Raw genomic sequence first — 23,075 nt, forward strand, 5'->3', positions numbered from 1 at the left:
CCATCTTGAAATTTTGAACTGACATCAGTTGCAACTTCTAGAACTTTCTGCTGTAGTCATCCATCATGAGGAAATTCCTTATAAAACGTCCAGTATGTTTACCATCTTTGATAGTGTTATCGTATTATCTTTATCTGAAGTCACTGGGATAAACTCTACTAAAATCCTATTTTACTAAAATATGAAACTGGTCACAAAAAAGTATTTTTTTTATAATCCACATAATATTCTGAAGCCATGTGTAAAAAATAGCTTTTCTACTAACTACTTCCGCATCAAGACTTAATGCTCCTGGGCTTCAGGAAGAGATCAAGGATTAGACATAAAAAAAAATAAATAAATAAACAGATAAAACTGTAAGTAAATTAAATAAAAGGGGAGTTGTTTTAGGGTAGCAATACGCTGGATCTTCGCTGGAAGTTCGACAGCGAGACACAATTAGTTTTAAGAGGAGGAGAAAAAATATATTGGATATTTATAAGGCAAAAAGAAACCCCTGATGGCTGATAAGTTTCAACAAAAATGGAGTAAACGCAGATCTCGTCTCTGTGTTGTACTTCAGGATAATAGGTAGGTAAGGCACTCTGAAAGCATGTAATGGACAAGATCTGTATAATTCATACCTTTCCTGTGTCACGGATTGACCCATACGTACGTTCAACACATACACATGCATATATAGATATACATACATACCTACATACGTAATTATATATATATATATATATATATATATATATATATATATATATATATATATATATATATATATATATATTATAAATTATAAATATTAGGCTATAAATTAATAACATACCTCAAAAGGGAGTCATTATTGATATGACTGGGGAGACGACAGCAGAATCGGCATGAATTTTGCAGAACCTTTGTCAGCTCATACCTCCTTTGACGGCTCAGTGGTAATGTCATTGTCTGCCGTCAATTCAAACCAGTCACTAATTTGAATCCCAGTGGTGACAAAGTCCATATTAATCATATTTCCCCTAGTGGGTAGGTATGTTATTCTCGAGGCATAACCAACTGAATATTAAACGATATTTGTTGCTTGATATTTGTGAATATATATATATATATATATATATATATATATATATATATATACACGTATATACACATAAAGATACAAATATCTTTTAATATCCAATTCGTTCTACCCGGAATTAATATATTTTCATGTATGTTAACAGAAGGAGATTTTTTTTTTTATATATAATAATTTCGTCTTCTCGTGAATTCGAACCAACGCACAGACGAGAAATCACGACTTTAGTATATGAATCACAGTGATGTGCTAAATACTCATATATATATATATATATATATATATATATATATATATATATGTATGTATGTATGTAGTATATATATATATATATATATATATATATATATACACATATATACATTTACATACATACATACATACATACCCTGTATATGTATACATGTTGAGTGTCTGTATGATGCGAACGTGTAGATGAATAAATATTATCGATAACTGTATCAGCAAGGAATTGAACAACGCACAAAACACAGAAACATCCAAACTTCAATAAAAACATAAAAGTGGATAACAAACAAATAGAATGATAATCAATAGTAAACAAGAATAATAATAAAAATTTACACAGAAATAAATGAACAAAGCAGAACAACTGAGGCAGAATTCCATTGTTCCTAAATAAGAGTTTTGAATAATGCATACGGAACAAACAGTACAAGCTTCAGGTCTTTACCGAGGCAAATGTACATATGGAATGGTTTCATCTAATAAAAATATCGGGATTTTATAGCAGCAGGAGCTGCTCTCTGACGGAATCTGCAGCTCCACACTTCCCTGAACTGGAAAAGGAGAGCGACTTTAAGCTTTTATAAACAGTATTGTTTATGCAGGTATGCCTCCAAATTCCAGCTGCCCATTCCAAAACGAAAGAGCGAATTGTTTTACTCACTCTCTCTCTCGCTCTCTCTCTCTCTCTCTCTCTCTCTCTCTCTCTCTCTCTCTCTCTCTCTCTCTAATCAATTATATATTATATCATATACATATAATACATATATATATATATATATATATATATATATATATATATATATATATATATATACACACACACACACACACACACACAAGAAAATAAACAGCACAGGTTATCATCAAATCGTCCAGGACCGAAACGCCAGAGAAGGAATGAAAAGGACTGAGCCCAAAAGTTAACAACAGGCATACATCCCAAATTGAAGAGGTAAGCTTATGGAATTTCGGAAAACGAAAGCTAGAAAAGATTTCCAAAATTTGAAAGTGGAATAATTGAAGCTGAAGCATTCACTGAACCAAGAACCCGAGGTAATCCCACATAGCCAATGTGGTAAGTGGTGGCCTGCCGGGTGTCAGAAGATAGCTAGCAAGGTGGAGGAACTGTTTTATTGAGCCTAAAGGACGGTAAGTGAGGTCAATCTTGCTTAACAGGCAAAACATCGTACAAGGCCAGAAACAGGGTTTTGCGGATCTTTCCTGGATTTTTCCCCTCCGAAGCAAACAGCTAAACGTACTGAATCATGTGCTAGATACTTGGAAATACACCTGGAAACAATACTTCGAACAAATGTAAAGAAATAAAAAAAAGTCCCATTACCAAACTGTAAGATATATGACCACATTCCCTGTTCCACGAAGAATATCCTATGAGGAATGTAATGTTTTCCTAAACAACCATTCAACTACGATTTTGTCTATCTTCGAATCACGACCCCTTATCTTCTGTCGACAACACGTTTTCAACTTTTTTTTTTTTTTTTTTTTTTTTTTTTTCAAGATTTTTCACTAGGATTGAGGAGAATCGAGCTGGTTCTCGAAAGCTCTCGTTTGTATATATTTTCAGTATACATTTACACTTACACCATTGTGGATTTGTTTGTTTGTTTGTTTGTATGGTGTTTTTACGTTGCATGGGACCAGTGGTTATTCAGCAACGGGACCAACGGCTTTACGTGACTTCCGAACCACGTCGAGAGTGAACTTATATCACTAGAAATACACATCTCTCACTCCTCAATGGAATGCTCGAGAATCGAACTCGCAGCCACCGAGGTAACAGGCTAAGACCATACCAACCACGCCACTGAGGGGCTTCTTCTCCCTTTCATTGACTAATGCGAGTATGAGACTTATATTATGATCAACTAATTCTTATTTAGCAAATAGCTGTGAAGATCATAATGTACAACACCGTATATCAAAGGCTGAACTAAAATTAGACTGAACTGGAAAGGCCTCATATCTGTTGTAAAATTACCTTGGGCGTCAAAAAGTTGAACCTGACAGGCCATTATAAGTGTCTGATGTAATTGCTTCCTATGAAGACTAAACCACTAACTGGGCAACCTTAATTAGAAGTAAATTGCGAAGTATGGAACTGCATTTTATTTATTACCCTCTGAAAAATGTACAGTATTACAAGAATACTTCTCGTTTGGAGAAATCCTTCTAAAATATGATGTGATCAACAGAGCTGTGGAGACAATACTGCAAACATCTTTTTTAAAGACACTGCGAAAAACATCAGCTTGTTGTTCTCTGCCCCAGCTGTTTAGATTGTATGATATTTTCCTTATAATCTGAGAAAAAAAACAAATAAAATAAAGCCGAGAAGCGGCTCAGGATTAGGAGTATCAGAGGTTCAGTCTCTTGAAGACTGTGTTTATGGTTGTTTGTAGTTTTCTGTCATTGCCTAAGACATGGACTGGAAATGGTAGACTTCATTACAAAAGATAAAATTGAATTTTGGCTTTGATTGACCATTACGTTTTCTCTTGACTAATATGATATTACTGTTTATTTTAACAGTTTTTGGTAGTTCAAACAATATTGATTGACTTTGCTTGAAATAAGCAAGAGTCATCAAATAATGGTTGATCACTTGTTCAAATGCAGTTTATAGTTTAAATACTGTAAATAGCTGGAATGCAATAAATAAATCAGTAGAGCTGAATTAAATTAATTATATAAATAAACAGGACGTACATAGTCATTCCCAGATTAATAAAATTAATAACTTCAACATTATCGTGGATACGACCGTACAACTTTCACATTCTGTTGAGCAATTACTAAAGTTTCTTTTGTTTACCTACAGATGCTACTGTGATCACTATCTGCCAGCTGAGTCAAGAATAGTAGAAATGGATGTCATTGCAGGAGAAAGCAGTCTGTAGGTTATGGTACCACGAGACAAAATCACCTGTTGCAGTTCAACGCAAGTTCAGAAATGAGTATCGACGAGATACACCAGATGTTAAAAGCATTAAAGACTGGCACGAAAAGTTCACAGAGACTGGAAGTGTTGAAGACCGTAACTTTCTGGATGCAACCTTCCCAACCGCTGGATTGGGAGAGATGGCCCAACAGAATGCCCACCACGTTTACCAGACATTACCCCTCTTGATTTTTTCCTTCTGGGGTTATATCAAGGATAAAGTGTACAGTACACCAGTACCTAATGTCGAGACCTTAAAAACACGGATAACAACAGCTCTAGCAACTTTAACTATGGACGTACCCCGGGCAACAAAGGGAGCACACGTTGAAATTTATTAGTAAAAAAAAAAAAGAAAAGAAAAAAAAAAAACAACAACAACAACTTTAGTCGTTGCTGAAATTGAAGAAAACCTTATATCTCTACCTAACAGGGTTTATGTGCAATAAAGGTCTGAAATCCGGGAAAGACTTTATGGACACTATATATATATATATATATATATATATATATATATATATATATATATATATATATATATATATATATGACTGGTAAAAGTGTTCTGTAACAACAGAATTCCATCTAATAAAAGGAGCCCATAAAAACACCAAAATGTAGAGAGAAAAGTACTATATTTCAGAGACTGCTGTCTCTCTCTTCAGGTATATGAATATACCTGAAGAGAGAGACAGCAGTCTCTGAAATATAGTACTTTTCTCTCTACATTTTGGTGTTTTTATGGGCTCCTTTTATTAGATATATATATATATATATATATATATATATATATATATATATATATATATATATATATATATATATATATATATAAGCTAAAGCAGTAGGCAAGACTCAAAAGAACGACAAAGTGCTAAGTACTTGCGTGTAATTAATATGAAGACGTGTTAATTACACGAAAGTACTTGGCATCTTGTTTTCCTTTAACTTTTCCAAGGGCTTCAATTTGTAACAAATCACGTGAATATTTGTGATTTTTGCGCAAACACACTCATTCCTAGATTTTAACTTCAAGGAAGAAAATTAACTTCTATAATTCAATTCACGCTCAGATTAGCTTCCTTCTTTCCTCAATTGTAAATTTCTGGTCACAGTGCTTACGTGAATGCTAGCTTAATGTTAAATAAATACTTTATTAACAATAATCATAACTATATGAAGTACGTATATGGAAAGAATACGTGAAAAAGGCACTGCATATGCACCTTCGTAAAACATTTTGATATGAATAAAGGTTTATGAGTTTATTTTTTCTAAAATAACTTTATGAACAAAATATCACATAGAACAGACGGACACAGTAAGACCACAAATATACGAATGCCTCAGAAAATAATTTTCGGAACAAAATGTCGCACAGAATATTCAGTAAAAAAAATAGAGAAGCGTATTTTGGTTGACAACGTTGGGTGTAATAATGACAAATGGAAGCATGAGAGAATGAATTTCAGAATTTACACTTTGTGAAATCTTTTGACAGGAAAAGCGTCAACGGTTAGTTTATGTTGTGCGAAAGATACACTGCGAATCATGGCAGATATTTATCATAAAACATTTTCGTGCTATCATAAGACTAGCAACAAACAGAGCGGGAGTTTGCAACGCACAGGTTTTTCTGGATAAGCCGATTCAAGACCGACTTGCTTTCATATTTCGAAATGAACTCGAATATAAGCTCTCCCGGCGTGAAGTTCATGCAAATGCTTTTAACAATTCCAGCTGTAACAGTTTCTGTTGGAGGGCTATTTGCATCTCCGCCAGGAATCAAAATCTTTGCTGGGGAAAGAATGAAAATTAGGTGGTTCGAAGTAACTGCCGCAATTTCAACTCGAGTGCTCAAAGTCCCACTAGCAACTTCTGCGGAAAGATGGTCGACGGTTTTATAAATAGCAACTATAAAACAATGGAATTCATCTGCTCACGCAACCGTAATGAACTAGCTTCATTTGGCACAACACATTAACATAAATTTCTTGATACAGTTGTGATACTATTATTAGGTGATAGTTCTTTTAATGGCCACTGCCTACCGCAAGCATTAAATCATATCATATACTTTCCATTAACCGTAAGCTAAGCAGAACGTTAGGAACAAATAACTCAATAATAAATAATTTAGGGCATTTATTTTTAATTTATCTCTTTTGGGACTACCTAATTTTCCTTACTTTTTTCATAGAAATTTACTAGTTGCCAACGGGAATGCTTAACTTTGCCTGATTCGAACACTATTTACATTCATAACTCACCACACAAGATGAAAAAGAAAAGTACGAGACACCAATGTTCCCTGTTAATCCTTTGTAAAGTAGGAAATGAATACCGGATTCAACTTTTACAAGCATTACAGTTTTCTCTGCTTCCGTTATTTTCCCTGCATTTACGTCTGAATTTCATTGCAATATTTAAAAGCAGATAAACTTGAAATGTTCATATAATTCAAAAAGTGGCTTTCTTTTAAATGGCGTTAAGTATACGCCAACACAAAAATATCCCTTTGGTCACCCATAATTACATCCTCTCTAGATTATACCCAATGAAAGAAAACGAGTTGGAAGTAATACTTAAGAAGAATAATGCCCCCACACACTAGGATTCGACGCGATGCGAAATTTAAAATCGTTGGGGCAAGGAATGGTTTCAATCTTCAGTAGGGAAGAATTAAAAAAACAGTTAGTCTTTTATACAATTTTTGTGAAATGATAGGTGCATCAAACGTAGCTAAATTTCCGTTTATCTTCAAAGTTTGCTAGAAAATTGAAGGATTATATAAATGTTCTATAGCTGAATATTTTACACAGTCTTTGCTAAATAAACGTGAACGCTGGATGTCGACAAAATATATCTTTAAACAGAGACCTCTATTCTCCAGTCAAGATATAAACTGAGTTACTTCCGTGAAGAAATAAGGTAAACAGTTCTTAATGAGTTTAAGTCTTTTGTAAAAGATACACTTTTCGTTCCTTGAATATCTCCAGGGAGTAACAACCTCTTAGGGCCTTGGACAATGTATTGCATACATTGGTCAGTGTGTGCTCAAAACGGTCATCATCCAGCGCCCCTTTGACATTTTGATTCAGTCTATATTTTGAGTTTCAATGCTCAGTTGCTCTTTTAAGTGGTATGTGACTCACATACGTCTTTTGAAACCCGGTCGCATATTCCCGAATTGTAACCGAGTACCAAACCTTCCTCGAAAAAGGGGAACGCCATATTTTAAAAACTAACCATAAAATCTTTAAAAATAACCACATTATGTTTCCTTCACCTAAATCACGTATACGATAATAATAATAATAATAATAATAATAATAATAATAATAATAATAATAATAATAATAATAATAATAAAAACTGGACTGCTACAATACCATGGAAGAGCTTATTTTATAAAGGCGATTTCTGCAGTCTAATCTTGGGCTTCACTACAGAAATGTTTAACGCATCCGTATGTAGGCACTTTCAAAAATGATCTTGTATTCTGTGTCATTTTTATGATATATAATATCTGACTTACTATAATTAGTCTGTCGGTTAGTACTTGCTAAGTTGTCCCTGTCTGCACTACTACTATCGTATGTACTTATGATATCAAGTTTATGTCGAGTTTCTTTACAACTTAATTATATACATTCATGTGAGTCCACATTTAGTTTCATTTTTACCCCAATCATCCACCTGTTTACGTCCCACTTAATTTTTTTTAAATTCTGAATCTGCTTTCAACATCGTTGGAAAACAGGCGCAGTAAAACTGCACATCATTCAAAAAATATTAAGTACATTTTTCTCATAATTCGTGCTAGCTGAAAGCGTCCGTACTCGATAGGTTCCAGATCACAGCGTTTTGGTGCTCTTTTTGACATAGCTTTTAGCACACAATTCAAATTCTTTTTGGGCTTTCAATGTTCTACAAATCAAGTGGCTTTGAAATTATCTACTCATCGCCTTAGACCCTTGGCCAAATCGACCTGTTCAAGGTACTGAAAACCACACCAAGGTCCAGGACTCTCACTGCACATTGAGCACCATCAACAAACTAAATTGCAGAGCTAGAAGGCATTTCAGCGAAATGAATTTCTATTTAAAGTTAGTTCATCAGTTCATTAGCGAGTGTTCGGCAGCTTATTGATCTTGTAATGCTTCAGCAATTTGCAACGAAAATGACAATTATGATGTTGGTCTATTCATTACTAAAGACGTATGTTCTCTTTCATACTCATAATAGGTGATTTTCTACTTGTCGCTTCGTCAATGTCCCGGTAGTTTTTTTTTTCTTTCGGGGGTAAAATGTAAATAATTTCCAATACTCTCAGGATAATTTTCTGCTGACTCAGCATCTTTTGGAAACCTGTCTACATCTCGATATGCATTTTCTTTATCAGGTTACACATATTCTGAAGCTAATTGGTTTTCAACAGTCATTCTTTTTGTACGAGTATTTTTTTTTTTTTTTTTTTTTGATAACTGATCTCTTCTCTCTGTATTTCCAATGACATTCTGTTACTTCTTTCAAATGAACACCATTTTATTTGGATGCTTGAATTTCAAGTCAGTGGCGCCTGTGGGATTGTTCCATATGAATGGGGTGCATCATCTGAATAATAATAATAATAATAATAATAATAATAATAATAATAATAATAATAATAATAATAATAATAATAATTTTTCTTCGCCGATGATATATTGTTCATTTCTCATTTACCTCATACTCTACCAATGACATAAAAAAGTTTTCAATGTATGTGACTATTCCCTTAACCGTTCAGTTGCAGTACCGAATCTTTCATTTTTTCCCCTACCCGTTTACTTTCTGATTTGATGTCTTCTTCTTCTATCATTTAATGATTACATTAAAGGGGGACCCTAATAGTTCCACTTCTTTGATAACGGTTTAATGAAAAGCATTAAATTCTGAATAAAACATTTTTCCGTAAGGGGGAAAGAATTTGATGCGTCACTCGTATCAAAATATTTACGCAGCGTACACAATTACAATAACGGACCTTGATTACTATAAAACCAAACCTTTTACACAGCCTTTATTGCAATGCATCAAATCCTCTTTAATCTCAAAAAATGATTTTGTTTTCTATTTGCAACGTGGGCTTTTACGCATTATTATATTCCGCATTATTATATTCCGACAGTTTCCTCATAATAGGATTGTTCGCATATTCCACCGAAGTTTCAAATTTTGACCAGCACGCCATCATCACTCACTAAGTCCGAAATAGAAACCGGTATTGCTATTCTCCATTTTTTTTTTTTTTTTTTTTTTTTTGTTTTTTTTTTTTTTTTTTTGGTTTACGAAATCGATGTGAATTTCCTGATGTTGTATGTTGCTCAGCTCTCACCTTTGATAAGTTAGTCATGAGTACATATGTATATGAGAGACGTTACGAAGCATCTACGAATCATCTACGACACCGCTACGAATCGTGATACGTTCACGCAGGACGCCACTATTGCTCACGCTCTATCAACGATTATGGAATGGAATGGACTATCGAATTTAGGCAAAAACCTCGCCGCTGCATTGTGAAACATAAGGAGAGGGTGGAAATTAAGATGAAAGAAACACAATATCAACTGAGGCACAGACAAATGAATGGATGAGAGAGGCTGCAACTGGGGGCCTTAGGGACGTTGCAAAAAAACCATGAGTAATGCCTACAGAACACCAACTGAGGTACACTGACGGGCACTACTCTACGGAGGTCAAGGATTCTGAAAAAATACTTTCCCATTCCACTAATTGTCTATAACTTTTCACTATTTGCTATGTTTTAGGTCATGAACCGTAATATATATATATATATATAGTATATTCTATATAATATATATATATATATATATATATATATATATATATATATCTTTTTGTAAATTTTTCATTCATGTTATATATGTAACTCGCTTATACGAATGCCGGAAAACATGAAAAAACTAAAAATCATGAAAATTACTCAAATTGCTGATAATGCTTTTGCATGCGTGTAAGATTAATGATATTAAATGAATGAGCCTAATGAAAGACAAAAGCACACCGATAAAACGCACAAGCGGTGAGAGTATGGAATAGTTTGAGTCATGATTATCAGAGAGAGAGAGAGAGAGAGAGAGATAGAGAGAGAGAGAGAGAGAGAGATAGAGAGAGAGAGAGAGAGAATGATTATGTCTGCGGAGGATGTAACTATCATACTGTTCGTGGAAGATGTAAATAACAGTATGATTTTTGTGCGAGTATTTCCTTTGTATCGAAAACTGTCGACTGAGTGATCTCCTTCGTCTCCAGCTTCACACACCACACTGAAGCGAGACAGTGATAATAACCCCAATTAAAAGTTGAACAGAATTCCTCCGACAAGAATAGCCATAATCTGAATATCTTAACGCGGCAGAACGAAATTCGACCGACCGTACAGACTTAAGCCACGACGATTAAAATGATGAACATAAACCTTAGCGCCGACGATTATAAGGACAAATACAACATCTGGGTGCCGGTAACTGAAAGCCTTGCTTCTGAACAGTCTCCGGGAAACAAAAGAGGCAAGACCCTCCTACGAAGTTCTAAGCACAGACAGGAACCGTTTACGAATAATTCACTTTGTGCTACGATCAGTTTTTTTTTTCTTTGAAAGTTCGGATAATTTTTGTGGGCTTCGATTTCTTTAACGTACTTCCTGACGATCTTCCAACGATTTCCTACTGTCAGGGGTTCGTAAGGGTTCGTGATCAATGGAATGGAATAGAATATACAGACTTTAGGCCAAAGGCCAAGTGCTCAGACCTATGAGGTTATTCAGCGCTGAAAGGGAAATTGAGAGTAGAGAGGCTTGAAAAGTGTAACAGGAGAAACTTTGTAGTTGCACAATGAAACAATGGTTAGGAGAGGGTGGGAAGTAAGATGGAAGAAGGACAATACCTACGGAGGTACAGTAAAAGGAATGAAACGGGTTCCAGGAAGGGTCGGAGGGGCTACAAAAAACCTTATGTAATGTCCACAGTGCACCGCGTGAGAGGTTTGTAATCGAATTCGTGAAAGTGGGAATTTGTCTTAGATAACTATATTCACACCTGAAACATCATGACATCTTTTAATGTTCCGTATGAGAGTCGGCAATCCAAAAGCTGAATGAAATATTGAGTTATTAAAGTTTGTCTTTATTCGTAATGAACCTGTAATGATCTCCAGTCTTTCAATTCATGATCAAATATAATTTACTGCCAACTTTAGTACTTAATTATTTCCTTGATCTTGAACGTAATTCAAATGTCAATATATCGTTAACTCCCATATTTTGTTATTTTGTCTACTTGATAGTCATGGATTACACTGCGCAATTTAATCAGTCATAAAAACTCATAAAAAAATATCTATTCGATGTTTACATCTATGGTTTGTCCTACTATGATGCATAACTGGTTTACGATAAAAACATCGAAATGTGAATAATCGATTCCATTATCGTTACGTTTACCTTAGGGATTCAGTGTTTTTTTTTTTTTTTTTTTTGCAAAAACACCTGACTTGTCTTCCTCACCTACCTCCTGAAAGGTTTCATACCTGGTCATTTTCTTCCCAATAAGTGTATTTTGCACTGTTATACATCACATTTCATCGAGTCGGGTTATTCCTTCACGCGAAATATTAATTAAAATTTGTCTGTTACCCATTCTTGAAAACTAGCCCTCCCTACAAGAAGGTCTTTTCCTACTTGTATCAGTACACTGACACACACACACACATACACACAAAGAACACGCCGCACAGATTAACAAACTGTAACCCGGCCACCTCTCTCCGTTTTTGTATATAAAGGTCTGTTAACAATTAATGAATTGTTCCATACTCACTCCTTTCACCAACCTGCTCACTTTAATTCTTCCTACATGACCAGACCATCTCAAAAGGAACTCATGACGCTCTTCATCTACACTAGCCTTTCAACAACTTCTTTTAGATATATACAGCAAGTCCATTTCTAACCTCTGTCCTTCTAGTGCTTCGTATACTATAAAAACATTTCATCCAAGTAGATGCAAGCTTAAGTCTTTTGCACATTTAATATCCACACTACTTCAATAAAGGAGAGATGGCTTAACAACCCTTTTACATTCTAAATTTGGTTTCAGTACACACACAAACCTCTTCCACATCTTTCGTCTAAAGCACAATGCTTTCTTTGTTTCACCTATTCTGCGCCTCACCACTTCTCTTTTTAATTTCCTGAAAAGAAAACTATTGTGCCGGCTTTGTCTGAAAGTCTGCATTTTTTTCTGTCAGCCCTCAGATCTTCAAAATACTGAGGCTAGAGGGCTGCAAATTACTATGTTGGTCGTCCACCCTCTAGTAATCAAACATCCCAAACGGCAGCCTTCTAGCCTCAGTATTTTTTTTTTTTTATTTCATTTAAGGTTACAGTTACCCATGATCGTGTTACTGGTAACGCAACAACACAGGCCACTACGGCCGGCTGAGAGTTTCATGGGCTGTGGCTTATAAAGCATCATACCGAGACCGCCGAAAGACAGATCTATTACACGCTGTACAGAAAACTCGACTACGCCGAAAAACTTCGGCGCACTTTTTACTTGTTTTACCCTCATCCCTTCGCATTTACTAGCAAATGCCAAAATCTGCCTTCTCTCTTCCACCATCTACAATGACATTCATTGCTGCATCTTCCTGTTTTTCATTTACTCCCATAATATAGATATGTATTTATGTATACACACACACACACACATATATATATATATATATATATATATATATATATATATATATATATATATATATAGATAGTATACTATATATCTATATATCTATATATATATATATATATATATATATATATATATATATATATATATATATATATATATATATATATATATATATATATATATATATATATATATATATATATATCGTTAGGAAAGGGTGGAAAGCAAGATGAAAGAAAGAGAATATGAAAGGAAGCACAGAAAAAGAAACGAAAGGGGTTGCCGCTAAAGGTCGAAGCACGGTGTAAAGAGCCTTAAGTAATGCCTACAGTGCACCGCATGAGTTGCACTGACGGCATTACCTCCGTACGGGGGAAACTGTTGTGCTGTAAGGCATGTACGTATACTAAGTGGTTAGCGCAGGTGAAAGGATCCACCTGTGTATTTTAGTTGATTGATTGATAAGACTGATTTATGAAAATTAGGCCAAAAAGCCAAGCACTGGGGCCACTTTTAGCCATAAGTGCATAAGACAGTGAAAAGAGAGAGTTGGAGGGGTTGGGAATAAGACAGGAAGTTGGAATGGAGGTAAAGTACAACGCTAAAAAGCAGGTGCAAATAAGGCATGAAGGGATGCCGAAAACGACCATTACTAATGCCTGCAATGAACCGCAGAATGTTTTAGTTCTTTTTCATTTTTTATAGAATCGTAAAATTCCAATTTTTGGCACAGAACAGAAGTAATCAATATCATTTTGACATCCCTTTTTCACAATCACAGAGAAAGACGACAAAAGGATGAACATCTCGAGTGTTGAGTGCCCCTTCAATGTTGGAGAAAGAATGGAGGATAAAAAAAATTTGGGGGAGATACTAGTATATAAGTTGAAGAGGGAGTCCAGGAGTGACTGGATATATATACTTGATGGCTTGAATGAGATACTTGGGAAGTGATGATCTCAAAATTCAGGAAGCACGGACAGGTTTATTAAATAGAGGCGAGTGGGACACGTATAAAATGGGCTGAACATCCTGCTGATGAATCTTTTGTAAAAACGTGAGTGATGAGGCTAATATGGTGGAAGTTTTCTGCACACAGATTTATCAACGATTCAGAACTGACAACACCCATGTGTCTATAACCATTGTTTTGTTTTCTTCTCTCTCTCTCTCTCTCTCTCTCTCTCTCATTATATATATATATATATATATATATATATATATATATATATATATATATATATATATTGCTACTTTCAAAACGCATATATCCCCTCTTAGACTGTATAAAATGTTATGTAGAATTTGGCAACATTTTTCAGATTTCTAACTAGCTTAGAATTAAGATATTTTAAATGTGTGTTCAGATTTCGCATAACATAATTTAAAAAAAATATATAACGTAGTATAAAAAAGAGAGAGAGATTATCTTTGTCCGTTCGAAGCCAGAGTTGTTTTTTCAAAACCTGTCAACATGTTGGATTAGAGACATCGAGGTCTTCGCTGTGTTTTGGGAATTCTGTCATCACATCTGATAGGGACTTTTACTCGAGTCTGTTTCGGTCAAGTACGTGTCTTTGTTGAACAGACAGATTTCGTACGCGTACCTCTTTGCTAAAACCACGTGCAGATTTCACAGTTTATCTGTAAAGTTGCGTCAGTTTTCGAAGCTTCTAGAAAGAATTATTGCCCAAAACGTTTTGTGTCATCTCCACTGTCCAGCTTTCATAAGGAAGAAGTTATTCATTACATCTTAGAACTGTGTTCCGTTCAGACATCTCTCTCTCTCTCTCTCTCTCTCTCTCTCTCTCTCTCTCTCTCTCTCTCTCCATACTTGAGATTATATTAACGTAACGTAAATTGGTCGCTCGTAACTTGTAGATTTCAGATTTGATATTTCTTAGTTTCTTTAGTATTATTTAGTGTTTTTGTGGAATCTGAACAAACATTGTATTTGTATGTAATGGCACCTGTTTTTGTGAGTATGAAACAAGCTGCAGCAAAGAAAGAAAATTGGTATACCAAGAAGGTAAAGTGTGTTATATTTTTATTAGTTGCAACTAATATCTAATGGTTATGATGGTTTGGTAAAGAAACTGAATAAACTATTGGTTACTGATGGTTTGTGAGAACTCAATAAAGCTATAAGTTTAAAATTAATGGTTTTGAGAGAAACTATTTACATTTTTACACATTGCAAATTTTTGTGTTTTGTGTTTGTTTCATTTAAGGTGATTTTTATGTTTTGCGCATTTACTCATTTTCTTATTGAAGTATGTGTTTTTATTTTATATTCTGTGTGATTAATACTTTTGCAAATTTGGTATTTTTCACATTTTTCTGTTTTCATTTGCATTCACAATTTAATTAACTTAGCTATCTTCATTATGTAATCATTGCACATTTAAGTGAATTTAACACTTGTGAATTAATTTGCACTTAGAATTATTTACAGTTTTATTGTTGTTTAGCACTTGTGAATTAATTTCCAAATTTCAATTATTGCCTAACACTTCTGAATTTTGATTGAATTAATTTTCTTGAATTTTGTGATAAATTAATTTTGATTTAATTCTACTTAATTGATTCAAGAATTAATTGAACTTTACTTTGTTTTCAAGTAACAGTAATTTTCCCTGATATTGTGAATTTCACTTATAATTTTGAGTTTAATAATAAATTTTTGTATTTAAAATTTTTATAAGTATTTTATTTGTAACCAGTATATTTGAATTTAATTATGATTATATTGATGTTAGGTAGAAACATAGAGTGGTAATCGATCTGTTTTCCTTCAATTAACTTGATGTGACTTAGAACCAGGGAAGTACTTAGACTTTTGAAATCAGGGAAATACCTAGACTTTTAAAGTTGTTGATGGAGTGATGCCCTTTGTTTAATTTAATTACTTACACGATTACCTCACACCTGTTTTGATGAACTTAGTCTGATTTTCTGCAATACTGGTAAGTTGTTAAGGGATCACTGTTGCCTTTAGAGTATTCAGTCTTTTAGTACCTGTGATGAGGGTTCAGGTGTCTGGGTGTTGTGAGGTAAGAATTAATGAATGGGAAGTGTAGTAACCAGATACTTGGCACTTTGTTCCACACACACACACACACGCACACACACACACACACATATATATATATATATATATATTATATATATTTTATATATATATAAAAGTATATATACATATATATTCATTAATATATATATATATATACATATATATCATTAATATATATTCATTAATATATATAAATATACATATTATATATACATATATAATACGTATTTATAATGCATATATACATATAGGTATAACCAAAGGACATACAATGAAACAGGCATGTTTACCAACAATCATATGACTAATAATAGTTTCATGTTAATTAACTGAATAGGTCAATTCAACTATATGTAATCCCATGTCGATGGCAATCTCTGATATAAGTAGAATAAAGTAGCTCCCCAGGTCTTGGGGATAAAGCAACCCGCAAGGCAGAACAAGGTTGCGATGCATATTAAGAAATTCATAAGGGAACGCTTCGTCCCTCACGACTTTTGTGCCAGGGTATAAATAGATGTGGTGCTACAGCTTTTATAAATGACACACAACACTGAACCGTCTCCCAGCGCTGGTGGGAGTTCCATCCTTTTGTTGTCCCGTTTCAGTAATAATGTGGAAAAGGGAGGTAGGTGGCAAAGACCCCGCACACTGCAGTTCTCTGCCACAAAAGTGAAAAGTTACGCTTCTTGGAACGAAGAAGCAGAAGTACTTTATTTATCCTCGCCTCAATTTCAATCGGTGCAAAAAAAATAAAATAAAATAAAAAAATAAAATAAAAAAGGAAAATGGAAACACATTGCGTCCGTTACATTACAATTTTTAGATTAACGTAACTTGGTAATAAATAATTTGCATCACGTTGCAAATGGAACTGCCATCGATAGGCTGAAACATACATTTTGCAATTTCACACTCATACCTGTTAGAGGAGTTAGTTTGCTGTTAATAACAACACACTGACGTAACAAATAAGGCTAATCCTGCTATCCGTCGTTAATATAAAAACAGTTTCTTCAGTAGCATCTCTATTTGAAAAAGAAAAAAAACCTAAAATGAATTGTACATCATTTGGATTCATCATCATCATCATTATCAAATAAGAAACTAGGATTGCACTGAAAAATGGTTATCATAATGGAGGGCCTGGGGTATAAGAGATTTCCAAGTACACATACATGTATATATATATATATATATATATATATATATAATATATATAATATATATAATATACATATATATATATATATATATATATATATATATATATATATATATATATATATATTATATCAAGAGCCAGCAGGAAAAATGAAAAGCATTTTTATTTTTTCATTCTTTTATATTTTTGTACCCTGATGAGGTGTATCAAGAATACACGAAAGCGCTAGGTACTGCTGCTTTTCATTTTTCCTGCTGGCTCTTGATATACAATTTTCACGCGTTACTTGTGATCGTATAACATATATATATATATATATATATATATATATATATATATATATATACATACATATATATATATATATATATATACATACATTATATATATATATATATATATATATATGTGTGTGTGTGTGTGTGTGTGTGTGTGTGTGTGTGTGTGAGACTGACCGCTCCACTTGAATCTGATTGCACTTTGCGGCAAAGTATTATGTCAGTTAGGATTTGTTAACTTCGTCAAAACCGAATTATAAACCTTGATATTGAATTATAACTAAATTAATTACAGCGTGTAATGTACAACAAAGACCGCATTCTGTTAATGAAAATAAAATAAGAACGACTCCCTTTGGCAAATATGTAATTTGAAACTCTGTTTTCTATTTAACTTTTCCGAGATGAGTGTAGTGCTGTACAAACACGGAGAACTGATCAAATATTGGGTGGAAGCTGTTTTAAAACAAAAAATACCTGAAACGACTGAATATGATCCCTACTAAAGATTTCACGTTTACATTCCAAAATTTTTTCTTATGGGAAAGTAATAAAAACTTGAAATTTCGACATAGAGCCTGATCTGAAAAATGCGAAAGCGGCAAGAATGGATCCGTAAGAAATAACAATGATAGGAGTCTGACAGTTCCACATGCTTTGCTGAACTTGAGATTGTATCCTTCACATAAAAAGCAAAAAGGGGAAAAAATCCTTTCATCCAATATTGGCTCTCCGAATAGCCATGAACTTCATATCTTAAAATGCAATACGTTATTCTGCTCATTCTGTGGTGTCAGGATGACTCTGCAGACGGAAAAGAGTATAAATATATTTTGTATGAGTAAGAGTGTGTGTGTCATCCAGGAATAGAGAGGGATGAAGAGTTAAAAGACGTTTTTTATGAAAGCCTGAATCTGGGTTCAAAGCATATAAAAAGGAAGTCGTGCTAGGTGATTTCAATGAAAAGGTATTGGGGGGGGGGGGGGGGAGGGGGGAAAGGGGGGGGGGAGGGGGGGGAGGAGGTTAGGAAGAGATTACGCTGTTGGTAGGTATGCAGAGGCACCAATAGACGGACTAGTGGAAATGTTTTCCGGAGGATTTTGAGATACGTGGTTTCAAGAACAGAATACTAATACTCTTCAATATCACTCGGACGAGGTAATGGTGAGAGTTTGCTAGGTTATACATTGTGCAGAGCAAATGAAAAAGTTAAGTTGATGGATTTCATGGCGAGAGGACAAATGGGTGGACATATACCTGATTATTATTTGTAAGAAACAAAAGAGAAAATGGATTAAAGTTCGTCACAGGGGAAGGGGTAAACACGGGGCTGGAAATGTAATGAACGCATGAGAGGGCAATGAGAAAGGCACGTAAGAGAATACGAATTAAAAAAGTAGCTAGAGGTAAAGACAAAAAGGAAAGAGTAAATGGCTATGAAATTTCCAGATTAAAGCCGTATATACTCAGAATGGAGATAAGTAGAAAGTGAGCCAATATGAAACGAGTAATAAAGCTAGAGAGGCGAATAAGAGCAATGTAGAATTAGTATTATGTAGTTTTTGTTTTACATGGTAGTATACCCAAATAGAGAGGTTAATGATAGTGTCTAAAGGAAATGTGGTCAATGAAGCGACTATTTTGAAGATTTTCTGAATGAGGATGATAGAAGATGGGAAGAGCTGAGTGACGCGAGAGTGGAAGGGATTTGCGTTAAGTTCATGAGTATGTATAGGATCGACTACTAGCCATAGCAATAAGGCAAATACTTAGAGCTAGAACTGAGAGATGCTAGGAGCTGATGAGATCACAAGTGAGATGCTGTGGTATATGATGATGAAGTTGACTTGGTAGCTGATTAATATATATAAGATATCTAGACAAGAGAAAATCTCAAAAAGAACAAGAATGGGTTTATTGTGTATTTGTATAAGTGAAGCTTTATTTAGAATATGAAGATGGGGACATGATATACGTAGTGTAAACGTGGATCTCAAACAAGAATTTGTTGTCTCTCCAAGGTTGCTTGATATCTTTCAGCTTGGAGTGACGAAAAAAATTCAGAACAAAACATTAAATGCAGGTGCACCGTTATGGAAAAAAAAACCGAATGGAAAGTGAATGGTATAATGCTTCCAGAATGGGAATAGATGAGAAATAGCAAATTAGTGAAGAATTTGAGTGTCTCCAAGCTGAAGGAGCTCGAATCAAAAGCGAGGAGTAAGGTCAAGAGGATAATTGGAAATTAGAAAGATGGAGCAGGAGATGTTAATATGAACGGTGGAAGATGGAAGCCGCTGAATCATACTGTAATGGTAATTGGGAGTAAATGTAAGGGATATTGGCAGGATTCGAGAGGCACGCTCGAGTCATGAAAAGGGAACCTTAGTTTACAGAACGTCTCAAAGTATTTTGAGATGCGTCTATTATGAGGAGATGATGGAGAACGATAGGTTGGTGGAAAGTGAGTATAATTTGGTGATGGAGAACGAGAAAAGAGATCGTAGGAAACTGCCAAGTAGACGAAGTTGAGGACATAGAGACGACTGGTACAGAGCACGCGAGGAGATCAAATCGTTGCATATGAGGCAATTGAACGGTTACATCAAGTTGCTTGTACAGATTTGCCGGAACACTGGGTTTATTTACAAACGTGGCAGTGGCCATTGTCTTCTTTTTTCTCTCAAGTAATCCTCCTCAAGGGAAACCGCTTGTAACCCCTCTGTGTAACATCTGTCATCGATGGGTCATGGCACTCGTTTAATTAACTATCACAAAATCTTGAACATGCAAATGCAAGACAACATACTGGACAGATATAAGGAAGATGCAGTTGCAAAATCACAAGATTAACGGCATTATTTTTCATGGCAAAGTTACACTATGTTAATAATGATCTTTCTCTAAGTTCTCCCGGCCATTGTGTCTTATAAACATTTTCCATGACTCTCCACATCATCATATTTCACTACAAATTTACATTAATAAACCATCCGGATCTTTCCTAGATAGTGACCCAAAGTGTTTTCGGGGCATTTATCTTTTAAGCCATTTATAGCCTTTTGTTTGTGTTTAGACGGTCATCGCCACCGGGCTTGTACTAAATACGCCGCAAAGGTGTATACATACTGGGTTGGAACCCTTGGGGTCACTATCTAGGCAAAATGCAATCATACTTCTTGCTTACACATCCCTCGCTGGACCTCTTGCAAACCTTATTTTCCATTTTCTTTGAGAAAGAAAAGTGAAAATAAGTCTAACAGAAAATGGGAAAAACCATTTACCAGGCAAATCTATATCCATAAGATTCATATAACCTCTTCTATCGAGTTTTATTGATAAAAATGGACAATTACCACTCCAAGCCATTGCTTTGAAGCATATTCTTATCTTGAGCTGACACATAATAATGAACCTGCGTACTCTTTCATCTCTTCTTGTAATAGATCAAAATTACAGTTTTATCGAATTTCGATATTCCCAGATTTCAACTTCTTCTTTAAAACTCATGAATATTCACCATCCATTCCCGGATTTGCATTAACCCCTTCAAATCTACTCATCTGACACTATTTCTTTTCATCAACATTTGCCTATTCCTCTCCCATTCATCGTATTCATCAACTTCTCTTCCATTTTTTTTCTATTTATATATTTGTTAATGTTCTATTTTTTTTAATAAGCGAGATCTCTTCTTTCTGCGTTTCCCTTCACCTAATGAACACCATATTCTGTGGAAGCTTGAATTTCAAGTCAATGGCCCTGTGGGCTTGTTCCATCTGAATGAGTTCCACGTTGGCCGAGAGCATTTCGCGCTCGGCTACCAACCCGGTGGCCCGAAGTTAGATTCTCGGCTCGGCCAACGCGGAACCAGAGGAATTTATTTCTGGTGATAGAAATTCATTTCTTGATACAATGTGGTTCGGATCCGACAATAAGCTGTAGGTACCGTTGCTAGGTAACCAAATTGGTTCCTAGTCACGTAAAAATATCTAATCCTTCGGGCCACCCCTAGGAGAGTTGTTAATCAGCTCAGTGGTCTGGTAAAACTAAAATATACTTGACTTTTTTTCCATCTGAATGGAGTTCATCTTAATAATAATAATAATAATAATAATAATAATAATAATAATAATAATAATATGCATTTCCTATTTTTAAACAAAATGAACCTCACTTTTTTCAAAACACCCCACCCAACATAGACACAATCGTCAAAAGCCTGGATTACCATCATGCTAAAAAGGGAAATTTACTTAGGGAACCAAAGAGAGAATTTTAACCAGTGGCGGACTAACCAAGCTGCAAACGGTGCAGCTGAACCGCTTCACATAATATTGTATCCTAAAGCTGCATTTCAAAGAAATTTTATTAACAGCTTCCACCATTTAATCCTTTTATTCAGCGTTCCGCCACCCTCCCCTTTACGGAAGAGTGTGGGTGTTGGTGCAAATGAAAGGGGAAAATGTACCTTTTTCACATAAATTATTTGCAGAGTAAAAAATAAACCGATACATATAAGAAATTTTGTGACGCGTAAAAACTAAAAGCACTACGCAGGCAAAAGCAGGGATCAGTGTCTTGGGGCGGCTGGCGAAAAGTGTGTATAGAAATCTGCAGTGGTAGAGCGTAGGAGAGAAAGTGCAATTATCCCAAGGACACGAAAAGGAAAAAAACTACATTTGCAAGTTCGCAAGGGCACTCACTTGACACTCATATGTGCCGTTGTCTTTCGTGGCTACGTATTTGATCTGCAGCGTCCAGTCGTCTGATCCCTCCGGGTGGAGCACCTTGAACCGAGCGTCGCTGGTGTACGTGTAAATGCCAGTCGTGAGGATGTGCCAGTCCCACCGGCGGATCCAAGACACTTGCAGCAACAGGAATGCCTGGAAGTTTGTGACAGATTAAGCAAGGTGTATAAAACAAGGTGGCTGGAATAATGCCCTTTCCTTTATGATATGCACAGGGATAGTATGCATCTGAAGTCAACTCTTATTAGACCATAAAGATAGTATAACATTTGATAAGAGAACCTTGTATTGCTACAAGAACGCCTGAAGTTTTTAACAGATTAAGCGAGGTGTATAAGAAGGCGGCTTAAATATCTGCTATCTCGTTTATACTGCTGCTGAAAACAATATGCAGCTGGAGTGAAATCTTACTAGACCAAAAAAATAATATAACATTTGATAAGAGACCCTTGTATTGCAACAGGATTGTCTGGAAATTTATGAGATTAAAGATAGACGTACGACTAGGCGACTTTAATATCTGCTTTTTCCTTTACACATGTTGAAATAATACGCATAGGAATAGTATGAATCTAGAATGAAATCTTATTAGGTCAAGAAAAATATATAACATTTCAAAAGTTGGAACGCTCTGCAACATCTGTTTTAGTAGAACGCAGTAAGGCTGTATCCATCATACTACTATTAACAACGCACCCAGTGAAAAAAAAAAAAGTAAGACTCTATAATCCTAGTGATTAACAGAAGTTTCGCCCGAGATTATAATGTTGCTGGC

The 23,075-nt window shown here is 34.9% G+C and overlaps 1 protein-coding gene across 5 annotated transcripts in view; it reads right to left on the minus strand.

Annotated features, from left to right (window-relative positions):
• Positions 1–23,075, minus strand: part of LOC135221949 (uncharacterized) — a 677,814-nt gene that overhangs the window by 119,753 nt on the left and 534,986 nt on the right. For 4 of the 5 annotated variants that reach the window (XM_064259991.1, XM_064259992.1, XM_064259990.1 and 1 more), the window contains one exon: positions 22,256–22,435. The exons of the other annotated variant lie outside the window; for it this stretch is intronic. In XM_064259991.1, the coding sequence (XP_064116061.1) occupies positions 22,256–22,435 (180 nt within the window). The remainder of the gene's footprint in view (positions 1–22,255; positions 22,436–23,075) is intronic. 5 annotated transcript variants of the gene reach the window in all.

The sequence above is a fragment of the Macrobrachium nipponense genome, chromosome 3 (assembly GCF_015104395.2).
Source record: "Macrobrachium nipponense isolate FS-2020 chromosome 3, ASM1510439v2, whole genome shotgun sequence".
Lineage (NCBI taxonomy): Eukaryota > Metazoa > Arthropoda > Malacostraca > Decapoda > Palaemonidae > Macrobrachium > Macrobrachium nipponense.